This window comes from Mobula birostris, chromosome 7, assembly GCF_030028105.1.
Source record: "Mobula birostris isolate sMobBir1 chromosome 7, sMobBir1.hap1, whole genome shotgun sequence".
NCBI lineage: Eukaryota > Metazoa > Chordata > Chondrichthyes > Myliobatiformes > Myliobatidae > Mobula > Mobula birostris.
Window position 1 is genome coordinate 57875054 of NC_092376.1, and position 18215 is coordinate 57893268.

General features: G+C 39.4%; 1 protein-coding gene across 3 annotated transcripts in view; it reads right to left on the reverse strand.

Annotated features, from left to right (window-relative positions):
• The window catches only part of LOC140200230 (transmembrane protein 182-like), a 124428-nt gene that overhangs the window by 32732 nt on the left and 73481 nt on the right, over positions 1 to 18215 (reverse strand). For 2 of the 3 annotated variants that reach the window (XM_072263239.1, XM_072263240.1), the window contains exon 6: positions 5397 to 12547. The exons of the other annotated variant lie outside the window; for it this stretch is intronic. In XM_072263239.1, the coding sequence (XP_072119340.1) occupies positions 12276 to 12547 (272 nt within the window). In that variant the 3' untranslated portion in view covers positions 5397 to 12275. Of the gene's footprint in view, positions 1 to 5396; positions 12548 to 18215 lie in introns of those variants that run through there. 3 annotated transcript variants of the gene reach the window in all.

Below are 18215 nucleotides of genomic sequence, written 5' to 3' on the forward strand. Positions count from 1 at the left end.
ACCATGTGAATCTACAACAACAAACTCCAACCTAGGGGTCTCCAACTCGTCGATCATGATCGACTGGTCGATCTTTGAGACTTTCCCAATCGATCCCGAAAAAAATGAAAAATAAATACACAAATACTGTTGTAATGTGAGCATTATAAAAATAAGTAATACTAATTAGGATAATGGTAATATAGCAATATTTTCGCTATTGAAAACTATTTGTAAAGAGAGATTGTTTCCGGGTTGCAGGGTTTTAGTTCCGTTCTTTCTGCCTAGTGTGCATGTGTGTATAGCTCCCCCGCCACGCACCGCATTTTCAGAGTAGGTTGTGCTGCATCAAGGTGACCAATTAGGTTAGATAAGAGTACAGACTTTCGCAAACATCAATATACGGCACTCGCTCGTGCTATCCTGCAAGATAGCTAGCATGGCGGAGGCTCCACGAAAGAAGGTGAAAACGTACAACTTCCATCCAGATGGGAAGAGGAATTTCTATTTACCTTGGTGAAAGACAAGTGTGTATGTATGTTGTGCCACCAAATACAAGCACTGTCTAAAAGAGGGAATCTGGAGTGGCACCACAACACCAACCACCAGAAATTTAAAGACACCTACCCCCCCCCCCCCCCCAAAGAGCGTAATTCATGCCAGGAAAGTTGAGGAGCTGAAATCAGGGTTGAAGGCCCAGCAATCCTTTTTCACAAAACATGCTGCTCAAAATAAGGCTGCTATTGACGCACCATTTCGTGTAAGTCACTTTTTGGCTGAACACAAGAAGCCTTTTACAGATGGCGATTTATTCAAGGAAGCAATGGTCATTACCACAGAGACTGTTTTTAATGACTTTAAAAACAAAAGCGACATCACAACCGCAATACATAATACACCGCTTGACCCTGCAATAGTAACAAGGAGGGTAGAGTCACTGTCAGAGGACGTGGATCGACAAGTGTTAAAGGACTTGTCACTCTGTGAATACTTTTCACTACAGTTCGATGAATCCCTGGATGTAATGCAAACAACTCAGCTTGTTGTATTTATCAGAATGGCTTTCCAGGATTTTACAACAAAGGAGGACTTCCTCACGCTTTTGCAATTAAAGGAGAGAATGAGAGGTGAGGATATTTACAATGAGTTTAAAAAATATATCCATGAAAATGACACCCCCATTCATAAACTGGTGGCAATTACCACTGATGGGGCCCCAGCAATGCACGGTGTGTGCGTTGGTTTTATAGCACTGTGCCGTAATGACCCTGATTTTCCCAACTTCCTGGATTATCACTGTGTGATTCATCAGCAGGCCTTGGCTGGGAAGGTCGTGGACTTTTCTCATGTAATGACACTGGTGGTCAAACTGATAAACTTGATTCGAGCAAAAGTGCTTCAGCACCACTTATTCAAGGCATTATTGGATGAGCTCGATGCCGCTTACAGAGACATAATTCTTCATGCTGATGTTCGGTGGTTGAGTCGCGGAAAAATGCTGCAAAAATTTCTTGACTTGCTGCCTGAGATAAAGACTCTCCTGTCAGCAAGAAATGAGGAGCATGATGAGCTGTCAGATAATGCGTGGCTACTGGATTTAGCGTTTCTGACAGACATAATGGCTAAATTAAATGCACTTAATAATGAGCTCATGGGTAAGGACCAACACCTAACCCACATGATAAGCGCCGTAAATGTGTTTAAGGCCAAGCTCGGCGTTTGGATTTCAAATTTAGAAAAAGGGAGGCTGACACATTTTCCCAACTTGGAAAAAATGTTACCAGTCATCACAGAAAAAAATGCTTTTCACCCTGAGCAGAACTGTGCTCACTTAGACAAACTGGCAATAGAGTTCGATCGGCATTTTGGGGAGTTAAACATCATGAAAGATATTGCTGCATTTATTTCAAACCCATTTCGAATGATCAATATAGAACAGATAGCAGCCAAACTCCAGCAAGTATTTGGTGTGCCAAATGATTCTGAAATGGAAATAATTGATTTGCAAAATGACATCAAGTTTAAAGCAAGATCAGGGGATGGTGACTTTTGGGGGCTTGTCAGCAGGGAGAAGTTTCCTTATCTCACCACATGTGTACTGAAAGTCAGTGCCTACTTCAGGTCAACTTATCTGTGTGAAATTGCATTTTCACAGATGAAAATTATTAAATCTAAGTACAGGAGCTCTCTTACTGACAGACACTTCACAGACTGTCTCAGACTGGCTGTCTGTAGTTATGAGCCAAATTTCAGGGAACTAGCAGAAAGTATTCAGCCCCAGTCATCACACTGAGTGCAACAGTCAATTTTTATTCATTTATTTTTCATGTTGAAATAAAACTAAATAATGAAACTTGGAATTAAAGGTGTGAAGTATTGTAATATTCTTAAAGAAAGACAGCTATGGCCTGTTTGATATGCCAGTTACAGTGTTTTCTTGTTTGAACTAATTTGAAAGTTTGACAGAAGTATTTTATGTAATTCAAATACATTTAGCCAAAATAAAAGGCCTCAAATTGGAAGTACAATCTGAGCTGTGTTTTCTCTAAACGATTTAGTAGGTAGATCTTGCCTTTCACTAAGGTCGAGGTAGGTGATATTGGGCTTAAAAAGGTTGGTGACCACTACTCCAACCTATAGCTGTGGCATGTCATCTGTCAGTACACCAAAGGGGCCAGCAGATGTAAAAAGTGAACATGTTGATCATAGTTCTCTGAAAGAACTCAGAAACAATTATTAACACTGCAAATGCAAGCACCATTCCCGTGGAAACAAACAGCAGACCAGAAAGGATCTTTGAACTACCTCAGAAACTAATAGAATGTTGCCGAGTGGATTAGGGACGGTATTTGCTCGTTACAATTGAAATTGAAAATTCAAAAAAAAAAGGTAAGGGATAGAATCGTATTAAAGGAGTGTAGATATATTTGTTGGAAAATATTATTTTTCCTTCCAGGTTGATGAGGGCACAGCCTCGTGTTTGGTTTTCTTTAAAGGGGAATGATGTGTTATAAAGAACTGCGCTTTCCAGTGGGCAATGTGGGCAGGTCACCTGGAACCAGAAGTGATGGTGGTTACTTAGTAGCACACACTCAGTGTTAAACAAGTATTTAGTAATAAAATATTCTAGCATAAACCCATGCCCAAGTTTGTCTTTATTGAAAACAAACATAACAGTAAGCGTAAGAAATGAACTACTGGGGTGGTGGCAGAGGCAGATACATTAGGGACATTTAGAAACTCTTAGATAGGCATAATAATAATGAAAGGAAAATGCATGGTCACCTGGGAGGGAAGGCTTAGAATAACTTTAGAGTAGATTAAAAGGTTGGCACACCATCATAGGTCAGAGGGCTTGTACAGTTGCACTGCCCTATGTTCTATGTACTATCCTCTATGCCTTCTTCACTGCCTTATCCACCTGTGCACCATCTTCAGGGGACCTTGTACTTGTACAGCAAGGACCGTTCATCAACATTCTCTAAGACCCCATTTTGTCCTAATCTTATTAGACCACCCAAAATGCATTATTTCATACTTACTAAATATTAAGGATTAATTTTATTTGTCACATACACATCGAAACATTGAAACATACATTGAAATGGATCAATTTGCAACAATGACCAACACAGTCCATGGCTATGCTGGGGGCAGCCCAAAAGTGCGGCCATGATCATGTGCCAGCATTGCATAGCCACAATTTACTAATCCTCATCTGTATGCTGTTGGAATGTGGGAGGAAAGTGGAGCACCCAAAGGAAACCTACACAGTCACAGGGTGTATGTGCACACCCCTTACAGAGAGCAGCAGGATATGAACCCTGATCTTACAGCTGGGGCCATACTACCATGCTGCCCCCAATAATTAGTGTTAAATCAGAGACAGAGGGGAGACCCAATTGATGTTTGTACAATTACAGGAGGCATATTGTAGGTAGGGCAGACAGCTAGAATTTTCTTTTACCCACAAGGTAAGCATAGCTTTAAGCTGAAATTGGTGAAGTTTAAAAGGGATGTGCAGGGCAAATTTTGTTAACACAATGGTAGGTCTCTGGAATAGGCTGCCAGAGATGGCAATGGAAGCAGATATGACAGTGGTGTTCAAGAAGATTTAGGGTAAGGAAATGAATATGCAGGGAATATGTTCAGAGAGAAGGGATTAGTTTCATTTTCTCAGCACAGACATCATGGTCCAATGGGCAAGCTCCTGTGCTGAACTAAGTTCTACTCTATTTACATGCCATCTACCATTGATCAGCCCTCATATGAATTAACCGATATTATCTCGTGCCCAGATCTATTTTCTTCTGTAACATTCACCTCCAATGTTTATAACTGTAAACTTTATATCCGATATTTATATCATAATAGTTGATGTATATAGTTAACAGTAAGGGTCCCTGAATTGCATCATTGGTCACAGCCTTCCAATCACAAAACAACTATCCTTTATTATCCCTTGTCTCCAATTACCAAGGTAATTTTAATTTAGTTCTAGGGTTCTAACCTTCTGAACCAACCTTCTTTCTGGTACATTGGTAATCCATTTTGAAGTCCACATAAAAGACATCAACTGCACAGCCTTCATTAATACATTTTGTTAATACTTCAAAACTGGTCAAGCAGGATCTACTCGTAAAAAAAAATCATGCTGCCATTTGATTAATCTTGTCCTTTATTTGTTCCTTCTACAACTTTCCTCCTGCAGGTAATAAAGTAGAACTAGACTAGGTTTACTGTTATTGGATGCTAGAAAGTCAGCATGGATTTGTCAGGCGAACCACCTGAAGATGCTTGGGCTGAGGATACAAACCCGAAGAAAACCTGCAGTAATGTATACAGGCTTGGAAAGATTGAGTTTCAACAATAACCATTTAATTACACAGGTAATTGTTTTGTAATGCCCTTCAACTGTAGAGCAGTTTTTCATTGATTCTATTGTGTATTTACAATGAATTCCTACAAGAAAATAAATCTCAAGATAGCATATGGTGACATATATGTACTTTGATTTTAAAAAAATTACTTTAAATTTGACTTCTACACTCCTCACTGATTATAATGGTAGACCAACGTATATGCTGGCCTGTAAGACGACATATTGTGATGGTTCTGAAACCATCCCATTTAGTATGGAAACAACAGGAATTCTGCAGATGCTGGAAATTCAAGCAACACACATCAAAGTTGCTGGTGAACGCAGCAGGCCAGGCAGCATCTCTAGGAAGAGGTGCAGTCGACGTTTCAGGCCGAGACCCTTCGTCAGGACTGTAGTTCTACAGAATGGAATGTGATTCCCTGTATGAGGTTCCTTTGGTCAAGTCATACTGGTGTAAAAAAAAGTGTGGGAACAGACTTATGTTGAATAAAAATAAATTTCAACTGTCTTATATTTTCCAAACTTTATTGTGAAATTGAACTATAAACAGATTTCTGTATACATTTGAGTACTACAGATACAACAAATATTAATGGACAAAAATTAATTCATAATCTGCATCAGTAAAATACAATTCCTTTTGTGGAAGGGATCAGATTTGCAGTCCAACCACTTCCAAGGGATGCTCATGAAAAATGCATTTGATTTTGCCCAATTAATAAAGAAAAATGCACAAAACATAGTGTTTTGGCTTACAAATCTAGGTAGTGACATCTTCCTGAAGTCAAACATCACACATTTCTTAAGAATAGGAAGGAGGTTTCTTCCTCCCTGAATAACCAGCATATATCATTTCATGTACACATGTCTGCCTCTCACAAAACCTGGAGTGGAGCAGCCAGTGGGTGGGTAATGTAAACTCTTACAGTCCTCAGTGCCTGCCCCAGCTTTACAAAACATTGTATAATGCCAGTGAGGATTGACAACAGTTGCACACTGACAGATCCTTGCCTGAACACTGCTTTACCCAAATCCTGCACACAGAACTATCCCCAGTGTTATATCCATATTATTAGTGACAGACCTGTGCTTACCAGTACTGTACCTCAATGTTAAATGATGTCAGATTAGTACCTGATCAGTTGATTAGATTAGTACTATCCCTATGTTATACAATAACAGACCTGTGACAACTAGTATATGATCTGTATACATTGACAGACTGTTCATTGTCCCAGTATTATTCAGTTACAAAGATTTGTCCACCAGTGCTATACCCATGTTATATGGAGACAAATCTGTGCTCATCAATACTGTACAGAGTGGCATTCAGCAAGAGACCTCTGCCCACAAGTGTTATGAATGTAGTGTACTGTATCAGATGTATATCCATCTGTACATTTCATCTACCAGATATAAACCTGAATCTAGAATCAGACCCAGAATATTGACCCAGGTAGGTCAACATCCCTGTGATTTTGGTCCATGCTGTATCTGCTAACCCCCAGGGACAGGAGCATGATATTCACAGGATGAATTGCTCTTCTTCCTGGCTGCAACTAAAGCCCCCTCCCAATTCTGCCAGACAACATACCTGCTGCTCTTTTAAGAGTTCTGGCTGTGATGACAATTTGTCAAAGGTGTTGAAAACCCCACATGATGTCAGCAAATGGGCTCTTGGTATGGCATGTTGTGTTGCACAGACCTATTCTGCAAGTAACCTATCACAGATATGTAGCACAGATTCCCATGACCGCACACAAATAAAATGCACTGTCATTGGAAACAGGACAGCAAAATTTAAAAGGCTTCTTTGAAATCATTTCACTATGAAGATAATATACAAAACGTTCATTTATAGCAGAACTATTGTATAAAATGACTTTTCCATGAAAACATGACCTATGACATTACTTGCAGCAGAAATCCTCATGAAATTTCATATCTATTAGGCTAGTATATTTTCAAGAAATGATAATACATTTTAGTCTACTAATGTTTTTAGAAAACAGCATTTATTGGCATTCCAAACAGGTTTCCATCACTGAACTGATTTTTTAACAAGAGTTACAGCTGTTTTCTTCTTTTTTAGTGCCTATCCATTTATTAACAGATTCATTCAATTCCATTCAACATATTACAGAGAGTCTTTCACTTCTGGGAATTTGTGTTGCTGGCCTAGTGCCAAAACCACAAGGCTCCCTTAGCTATCAGATCTTGTAGTGTTGCATAATGAATGTCTCATATGCTTAGGTGATTTTGGAAATGAAAACAGAATTATGTTAAATTAATTTACTCCTTAATATAAGTTACATTTTAAATTGCTGTGTCAGCCACTCAAATTGGGTCAGCCAATTAGCTTTAAATTTCCTCTTTTTTCTAGCAACAAGATGCCTTTTAACATCTCGTGTTTAACTTTCTCATGTTTATGATTTGCCCTTTAGCATTATTGCTAGGTGTACCAGAACACGCCTTATACAAAATTTTCTTTTCATTCCAATGTGACATTCTGAGCCTTTTTTTTAACCTTCCAACTATCTATTCTGCCCCAACATAATAGGCCTGGATTTGCTATGTAGAAGGCGAAGCGTTATTCCAAAAACCAGCCATTCAGCTTGTACTAACTATTTTACTATCCAAGGTCACAATCTCTACTGCTTCCTAACTTCAAGTGTAATCCCTGATCCCAAATATTGTTTTTTTTGCTCCTAGTGATTTTAAATACAAATCTGCTACTCCTTTAAACCTACCTGTAATATTATCAGAATGAATCTTTGCTCAATTATCACACCATCAATTGTACTATGTTATTCTTGTATATTCCATAGAAGGATCACAGCTTCTGATACCACCTAACAGAATCAGGAAGATTTACCCATCTGAGTGGAGACACAACTAGACACTTAGGATGAAGTATTAACAAAGAAAGAAAATAAGGGACAGGATGTGCACAGGCAAGCTGCTATTTTTAAAAAAATTATGTTGGTTTGTGTCCAATGAAAGAGATTGTTGTCTTTGGCAATTATTAAAATATTGCTTGAATATGTAATCATGTGAGATCTATTTCTGACTGGAGAAGTGATCATCTCACACAGCTTAAAATTATAAAACTAGCATGGCCTTAGGGACTAGTGGGTTTTCTGAAGTGAAGTTTCACAATCTTTCTCCTTAAGTTGCCTTAGATTTTTAATTTGAATTTTCACATATTTCTTAAGATCACACAGATATTAGTAGGGCAAAGATTCCATTGATAGCAGGGGTTCCCAACCCGGGGTCCACTGTCTCCTTGCTTAATGGTATTGCTCAATGGCATAAAAAAGGTTGGGAGCCCCTAATCTACAATTTTGTGGGATTGGTATCAGGATTCCTTTTGACTGCCTTTATTGTTGTTACATTAACAACAGCTCGCAACTACTTACAGTGCTGACTGTAAAACTTAACAATTTTAGTAGAATAAAGTCAGAATGAGATTATCTCAAAGAGTAAATCAGATTCACAAGAAACTGCATCAGTGAAAATGAAACTAAAGCGAACTTTCTTTAATTGCCTGAACTCAACAAATCTCAGAATCTGAGTTGAAGGCTATTTAAAACATCTAGATTACATATCCTTAGAAAGCAGGAAATCATTATCCTGTGTTTCTGTTTATCCCACTAAGCAGAAAGTCAAAAGAATAAACTGAGGAGATTTTTCCCTTCTCTAAACTGAGGGGATTTTTCCTATACATGTACTGTAGATTGAGGGCAGCTGTCAGAGGGGAATGATTTAAAAGCAAGAGTTCAGAGACAAGATGTCCTTGTAAGAGTAAAAAACAAAGATGGTAATGTTGGGGAACTTGGTTAATGAAGAGTATTGAAGTTTGATCAGGGAACCTTTGTTAGGTATAGGAAATCGGTATTCAGGTCCATTCAGGTTCATAGGGATAGAGGAGTAAACTTAAGAAAGAAATTAAGAGGGGAAAAAAGGGTCCAAAAAACAACTTTAGCAAGTAGGATTAAGTAACATTCCAAAACCTTTTATAAGTATATTAGAAACAACAAAGCAGGTAAGGAAAGAGTGGGTCTCCAAACAGACCAAAGAGGTAATCTATGTACGGAACCAGAGGACATGAGTGAGGTCATAGATGAATACTTTCCACCTGTATTTACCAGGAAGGTAGATGTGGAGGCTGAAGAGTTATGAGAGTGGTGCATTGATATTCTGAGCATGTCATCAGAAAAGAGGAACTGCTAAAAGTACTGGTGCACACGAGGGTGAATGAATCCCCACAGCTTGAGAGGACCTATCCAAGGATGCTAAGCAGATCAAGGGAGGAGATTGCTGAGGAACTGATGGAAATATTTGCAACTTTATCAGCTGTAGTTAGAAAAAAAGCATTAGGGATAAGCTTGGAAGCTACAAGCCAGTAAGCCTTTCATCACTGATAGGCAAGTTAGTTCAGGATTTATGCTCACTTAGAAAGGCAAGGAGTCATTAGTTGTCAACAAGGTTTTGTGATGAGAGGTCAAGATTCACAAATCTGATCAAGTGTTTCTTAGGAGGTAGCTATGAAATTTGTTGAAGAGAGCACAGCAGGCATTTGAATATGGCCCGCGGGGTAAGTTGTCCAGAAGTTTAAGACACAAGGAATCTGAGGCATGTTGACAAACCTGGATCTAAAGCTACTTCTGATAATAGGAAGGGTGTGGTTGTAGATGTGCTATTTTCTGACAGCGAGTCTATAACGTTTGGCGTAACATTAAGATCGGAGCTGAAACCTTTGTTGTTATAGACATATATGACTCAGGTCCAGATGAACGTAGTCTAATTAGTAAGTTTGCAGTTGACATGAACGTTAGTGGAGTCATAGATAAGAAGGCTGTCCAAAGATACAGTATGACATCAATCAGCTGGAAAGATGGGCAAAGGGGCACAGCAGAGGCGAACAGAATTTGATGCAGACAAGTGTGTGTATGCCTCTGGGACATAAATTTCTGGCAGAAGCATCTAAACTAAATGACAGGGACCTTAGGAGTGTTAATAAACAGGGAGATCTTATGGTGCAAGCCCACAGCTCACTGGAAGATGAATAGGGAAGAGAAGAAGGCATTTGGTATGTTTGCCTTCATAAGTCAAGGCACTGAACATTAGAGTTGGGATATTATGTTGCAGCTCTACAAAACATTAATTAGACAGCATTTAAAGTATTGTGTACAGAAACAATGTGGAAGCAATACAGAAAGTGCAGTAGACAATGGTGCAGGTGCAGGTAGACGGGACAAGGCAGAATAATAGTTCAGCTTGGACTAGATGGGCTGAAGGGCCTGTTTCTGTGCTGTAGTGCTGTAAAAGTCTATGACTGAGAGATTTGTGAGGATGCTGCTGGGATGGATGAATGGCTTACTGTACGGGGAGACTGGACCAGCTGGGTTTATTCTCACTGGTACACAGGAGGCTGGTGAGTGACCATAAAGAGGTTTATAAAATTAAGGAAGGAACAGGTAGGATAGGCAGCCAGAGTCTTTATTCCAGGTTTGGAGTATCTAGAACTAGAGGGTACAGTTTTAAAGTAAGAAAGAAGAAATATAAAGAAATTTTAAATTTAAACTCTGCGAGGGGTATGGTCTTTATTCAGTGGGTGGTGGTGATGGGGAAAGAGCTGACAGAGAAGCTGATGTAGGCAGATGCAGTTACAGTGTTTAATCAGTCATTCCAGTGGCCCAGTCAGCGGAGCACCACACAGTGAGGAGGTGACTTGCAGGTCGGCAGTGCTCATTTAAAAAGAGAGCTTCACGGGCATTCGGGGTGGAGGGGCATCCATTTAAAACAGAGAGGTGGAGAAATTTCTTTAGCCAGAGGGTGGTGAGTTTGTGGAATTTGTTACCACAGGCAGCTGTGGAGGTCAGGTTGTTGTGTGTATTTAAGGCAGAAATTGATAGGTTCTCGATTGACCACGGCATTAAAGGTTTCAAGGAGAAGGCTGGGGAGTGGGACTGAGGAGGGGAAAAATAAAAGAATCAGCCATGATGGAATTGCAGAGAAGACTTGATGAGCCAAATAGCTTAATTCTGCACCTATGTCTTTTGTCTTATGGTCAGTATTTGAAACAGATAGCTAGATAGGAAAAGCATGGAGTATAAGGGCTAAAATGCCAGCAAATGGGATTGGCATGGCTAGGCATCACAGTTGGCATGGACAAGAGCCCTGTTGCTGTGCTGTGATTATAAATCAAGGCTGGATAAATTAGTTACTGTCATTGTTAGAAAAGTATATGGAAACTGTAGAATACTCCAATGGAACATTATTTTTCTAATAGTAAATTAGTCACTCATTATGCAAATGGTTTCAGAGATAACAGAGAATAAAATCACTTCACCAAACCTCCAACTCTTTTCAAATATACTGCAGCTTCCCACTCTGATAACTGGATTGGTGAACATATTTTTACATCCACATTGGCAAGGTTTAAAGATATCAATAGCAGTTTTGGACTTTATTACTTATTTGATGAGATTTTTTTCTTAAATTTTAATTTTAATTTTAATGCTTAGTTGTCAGGGCCAAAATGTCTAATTCTGATCCTGTCTCTTATAGTCTAATCACTCCGAAGATAAAAGATTTTCGATATCCTAGTTTCACTAGTAGTGGTGACAACAAAAGATTGAACTAAATTTTCTCACTATATTAATTAATATTTTTCAGAATCTTGCTAAATGCTCAAAATAGAATGATGTTATTCAAATGAATATCAATAGAGATGATGACATTTGAGTTGTGTATCCGCTAGAAGGAAGTGTGTGTGGACAGAACAATATTTTTCTGAATGCCCTTGTAAATACCAGGCACCACAGATTAGATCTAGCACAATTAAATACAGAATGAGATTATTTCTATTAAGTATATTTTTCATTTCTCTGCTTTAACTACGAAGTCTTGTGTCTTGTGAACATCTGTTGTAGTGGTTAATGCCTTCTACTAATTTAACTTCAGATATATTAAAAAAGTCAAATATAGGATACAGGCTTCACTTTAAAAATGTTTGAAAGTTACAAAGTTGTTTCTAGTTGTTCAAGAGGAAATATATAATCATGAATAATTCAGACTAAGAAGATCACAGGACTAGCAGTCAACATTGTGCAAGCTAAAAAAATCTATACAAACAATCCAATTTACTTCTATGCCCTGGGCTTATTAAAGAGGGAAACAAATCAAGGTGCTGCAATCTGATTACAATACAGAATGCAGAACGGCACTCATATATGGATGTTGTACGAGGCCAAATGAACCATTCATCAGCATTAATTCCTTATACTCAATTATACGCACTAGTGAGAGGGATGAGGGACAAGAGGGCTGCAAGTATTTACTGAACGTGACCTCTGGAGAAATGGGGAAAAAAATTGGAGAAAAAGGAAATTGCAACATGAAAACGCAATTAGAGTTCATTATCACCGACCTTGTCAAATGGCATGGAATGCAATATATTCTGTTTTTTCCTTTGAGCAATGCATCCAACCTGAAAGAAAAGTAAGCCTGCAAGTATGGAAAAGAATGCACTAATAGGAGCCACCATGAAGGACCAGCCATACTGAACTTTAACCATCGGGTACGGGCACACTTTACTTGGCTCAATGATCTGACCCATCACAGCGATAAGAGCTTGAATCCAATAGATGTACATAACAATGGAAAATGTGGATGAAATACCTGTAAATAAAATGATATGACTTCAGTACATATATATATATATATATATATACTTAATTTCTCTACAAAGATTTCTAGCAACTACTAATGATGTGAGGATGTGATTACAAAGATCCAAGTGAATGCCAGCACTTTTTTTTTCGAGGAGACTAAATTACTGTTCTGTTTTATTTTCTGAAGAGACTCTTCCATACACCCAAACATCTAAATGTCAAAATACTTCCCACTTTGCTACACTTGAAATATTGATTGCTTATACAGATTTACACTTCGTAGTTTGATCTTTTAGGTTGAATAAAACTAACTAGACACAATAGATGTGGGGTTTATACAAAACATTGTAAATACATACATTTTCACTTATCATTTCTGTTCACTGCAGTTTTCACAGCAGCTTTCACTGGCAGGGTGACCACAAGATCATCGGGGTCTGACTGATAGAATTTGTGTATGTTCTTTCAAGACCCTGTCTGCTTTTGGTGGGCACCTCATTAACTGACGTACAAGAGTAGTGGAGCTGGTGTTTGATCTGTTCTATTTGAGAAATTTCTCCTTTCATTCTTGATCAACATATTACCTTCTAGTTGGATGTCTGTGGAACCCAAAACACAATACTACATCTATATTTTCTCAGATAAAAACCAAAATATGATTAGACTCATGGCTTAAGTGCACCAAATAAACAAAAGTCATAAAAGTTCAAACCAGCAGAAAACTAGGAATATTTTTCAGAGAACTCCAAATCTATTTCTATAATTAACTTCATCCTACTTGCTATTCCTTTAAAATAACCCCAAGGTCCCTACTTCCAAATTAACGAGTATTTTGGCATCTACAACAAAGGGCAGCTTAAAACATAATGTTCCCAAATAGAAATGATGCTTGTTTAAGAATGCAGCACTTACAAATTTCAAACACACGAGAGGTTCTGCAGATGCTGCAAATCACACACACAAAATTCTGGAGGAATTCAACAGGTCAGGCAACTTCTATAGAAGGAACGAACAGTTGATATTTTAGACCAAGACCCTTCATCAGGACTGAAGAAGGTGGTGGGGAGAGGGAAAGCAGTGCAAGCTGGCAGGTGATTGGGGAAGGTGGATGAATAGGGGAGGTGGGATGAAGTAAGAAGCTGAGAGGTGATGGGTGGAAAGGGTAAAGGGCTGAAGAAGAATGCATCTGATAGCTGACGAGAGTGTACCATGGAGAAGAGGAAGGAGGTGATGGACAGATGCAAAGAAGAGAAGGGGTAACAGCAATGACAGATTGGGGAATGAAAAAAAGAGAGAAGGGGGAGGGGAGAAATGACCAGAAATTAGATAAATCAATGTTCATGCTGTCCGATTAGAGGCTTCCCAGACAGAATATGAGGTGTTGTCCCTACAGTCTGAGAGTGGCCTATTGTGATGGCAGAGGAGGCCATGCATCTTGTGTCAAGTAACTGATCTCCATTCTCCATTTACACTGCAAATGTAAGTCAAATGCATATGCTTCTTCTTCCCTGAGAAGCACCAGCCTAGCAGGTTATGCCCTGGACTGGAAATTTACTATGAATGCCCCCTTTTCTCTGTGATTAGCTGTAAGATCCAGTGAAACATTGTTTAATCAAGTAACATCATTGTTATCTTAAACAGTCCACATCAGGGAACTCAATATGCCAACTCTCTTGAAGAAATCTGAAAAACTGGATCATTGTGATATATGAAAAAAATACAACATCATGTAAGAAGTTAAAGATGGAGGCTATTTTTCACTTTATTTTCTTGAGTTAGTAGCCGAGGAAAGATGAGGAACTCTGCAGGATATCCTGGAATGCTATTTGTTGGACACCTTGAGCATCTATGAGGTGCTGTAAGCTAATGCAGCAGCAGAAATGTTTTCCGCCATAATTTCCAAACTCATTGTCTAACACGCTCCTCATGCTAATGCCACCATCAGGCAAGGGGACCTAGCCTAGCTTAGGAAGGAGTGATGAGGAATATGTTAGGAGAAACACAGGGTATAACAAAAAATGAGGTGCTATAATGACCAGAGGGAAAAACTGAACACAAGCTCACAAAACACCGAAAGCAACATGAAAAGACAGCGCTAAGCAATACCTCAACCCCAGGATCTTATATAAACTCTGCAGTGCTGCTGTAATCAACCGTGAGTGCTAGTGAACAAGTGTATCGCTTACAAGGGAAGGGGTTTCCAAGATCATTGCTGGTTATCAACAATGTAAGAGTCTAGAATATCAGTGCCAAGCACTGAAATGTTTGTAAACATCTTGAGCCAGAAGTACTAATGAAGCAATCCATCTCAGCTTCCATCTGAGATTCCTGCCATCACAGAAGATAGTGTTCAACCAGTTCAAATTACTCCAAAGATATTAAGAAATTGCTGACAGAACTGGATACAGCAAATGATATTGGACAGACAACAAGCTAATGGTAGTGCCAGAACACTTGCTTTCTAGAACCAGCTGAGCCAGCATTTGTATTTACCCATAACTGGGGAAAATTGTTCAAGTACAGCCAATTCACAAAACCAAGATAAATCTAACCAGGTTAGTTAATTACTGCACCACCAACCTAGTCTCAATCAAGAGCAAAGTCATTGAAAAGGTGCTGTAAAGTGGCACTTACTAAAATCTGCTCTCCATCAGCCAGGGTGGGGTTTGTCAGGATCTCATAGCTTCGAACTTTATCACAGCCTGTTTTATAAAGCTAGACAAAGGAGCTGACCTCAAGCTGAGCAAGAGCAGCTACTCTTACCATTTAGAATGAAATGATTACAACAATAAACCCTGGAATCATTGGGCAACAAGTGGAGTTACACCCTGCACAAAGGAAGATGGTTATGATAAATTGAGATCAATCATCTCAGCCCAAGGATACTACAAGTGTTTCTCAGGATACTGTCTTAGGTCCAGCCATCTTCAGATCAAAGATGGGGTGGTTGCAAATAATTGCAGTATGTTCAGTTCCATTTGCAGTTCTTCAAGGAGTATCTGCATGCAGCAAGACCCAAGCAATGACAGAAGCACCATACAAGTTCCAGGCATTGACCATCTTAAGAAGACCTATGACATTACCATCAATGTATCCCAAATCATTGGTACCCAAAGGTTACCAAAGAATAAATATTTACTGTAACTGAATTGGCCACATAAATACATTTATTACAAATCAGGCACCGGACATGCTGTGGCAAGTGACTCACCTCCTAATTCACAAGCGCTTTTCCACCAACAATAATGCAAGATTGTAATGGAATACTCTTCACTTGGAATTGGGAGTGTATTGAAGTATTCTCTAACAAAACTCTGGTGGCTTAGCACCATGCAAGATGAAGTCACTCACTACTGGATAGCTCATCCACTACCTAAAACATTCACTTTCTCCACCAGTGCTGCATCATGGCTGCAGTAGTGTGCACCATCTACAAAATGCACTGCAGTTACTCACCCAGGCTGCTCGAACTACAGGTATCCTCCACTTTTCAAAAGTTTGCTTTACGTCACTTCGCTTTTACGAAAGACCTACGTTAGTACCTGTTTTCGCTAACCGAAAGAAATCAGAAGAGGATTTTCGCTTTTACGAAAAAAAGGCAAAAAGTGAAAATAGCGTTCAGCATTTGTTTTGCAGCGAGCCATTATAGAGGCGGCACGTACCCTGAGTAGCGAGAGTGGCACCGCCAAGCTCCTTCCCCGGGAACTACACTCAGCATCTCAGCATCAAGCCGCCATAGCTTTGAACTGTGTCTGTGAGCATCTGTGCTTTATCTCAATTTATTTTGTGCATCCGTTAGCAAGATGTGCCCTCAGGTATCAGAAAAGCCTAAGAGCTCGTAAGGGTGTTACGCTTAGCGTAAAAGTGGATGTAATTAAGCATTTTGATCGTGGTGAATGAAATAAAGACATTGTGCATGCGTGAAACTTAAAGGTTACTGGAGAGAGTGCTTTGGTTGATACTGAAGCTGCTGAAAAGTTCCCGGAAGAACTGAGGAAAATAATTACGGAAGATAGTTATTCATATAAGCAAGTGTTTAACTGTGACAAAACTGCAATTTATTGGAAAAAATTGCCTAACAAGACATTTATTTCGATAGAAGAAAAGCAGGCTTAGGGACACAAGGCATCGAAGGATAGGCTGTGTATTTAACATATCATTCCTGCTTTTACTATATGTTAGTGTTATCTTAGGCTTTATGTGTTATTTCGTATGATTTGGTAGGTTATTTTTTGGGTCTGGGAACGCTCAAAAAATTTTCCCATATGGATTAATAGTAATTGCTTCTTCGCTTTACATCATTTCAGCCTACGAAAGGTTTCATAGGAACGCTGTACTTTTGGATAGCAGGGGAAAGCTGTATACTCCCCAAACCTGCTACTTCTACCTCCAAGAAGCGCTAGGGCAGCTGATTTTAAGAAAACACTGCTTGCACATTTGCTTCCAAGTTAGACACTTTTATGCATTGGAAATGTATTGCAGTTCCATCTAATTCATGGAACTCCCTTCTCAACAGCACCGTTTACATGCAATGCTTCACCACACATACTACAACAGGTTAAAGTGACAAATCACGACCAACTTCTCAGGAACTATTAGTATATTCTAGACTTAGCAGGCAAATCCTCTTCCTGAAATGAATACATTGGAAAAAAAAATACTCTGTAATATGTAGCCACATGTTCCTGTTTAAAATAAGCATGATGTCTTGTAAGGTGAATGGATGGCTTGTTTTCTACTTTCACTAGGGGAATGCCTGATGGTAATCATGTTGAGCAAGAAGGATTGGGGTTAAACATTATGAGCGAGGATAATAAGTATTCATTGAGAGATTGATTATTGTACCATATAGCCTACTGTATATTATGGGACTACCTTATGCTGTAGTAACACATCGTTGAGCATGCGCTATTAGGTGCGTATTGATCTGTACGTGTGTGTTCAGCTCAGTTCCAATCAGTAAAGAATCTGTTAACTTAGCTCCTGTCTCCAGCGTTTTTATTTATAGCTTTGTTGTGTAACCTGGCCACATACACAACAAATTGGCGACGAGGTCAATGAACCTACATCGTATCGGAATGCCGTGTTTAATTGATAACAGCACTCGGAGGAACAGCACAAGGTACAAGCCAAGGAGCGGGAGAAGGAAGCCGTGAGTCTGAAAGGAAACGGAAGCACAGCCACGGGTCGGGAACGCCGGGAGACCAAGAGATACAATCGGACCAGCAGCATATCCAGCTAAATCCACAGCCGGCACCGACCCCAGGGGCTGAGGGTCTGCTTGCCCCAGAAGGGAGATAAAAAGGAGTGACACATGCATCTAGATGGCGTGTGCTCGGGACGCGAGCAAAAAGGTCATGTGAGTCAAAAAAATAAAACAAGGGACCATGGCTAAATTAACATATCAAAGATGGGGTTGATTGGAACCATTACAGCATTTGATCGTGGCATTGAAGACTGGGCAGCACATTGAAAGAGTGGAGTTATATTGTGATGCTAACAGTGTTAATGATGAAAAGAAAAGAAAAGCCCGCATATTACAGTGTTATGGGTGCGAAAACATACGGGCTGCTATGGAGCTTGTTAACCCCTGAAAAGCCAGCTGACAAAACATTCAAGCAAATAGTAGACACCCTCCAACAGCACTTAAACCCCAAACCACTGGTCATTGCTGA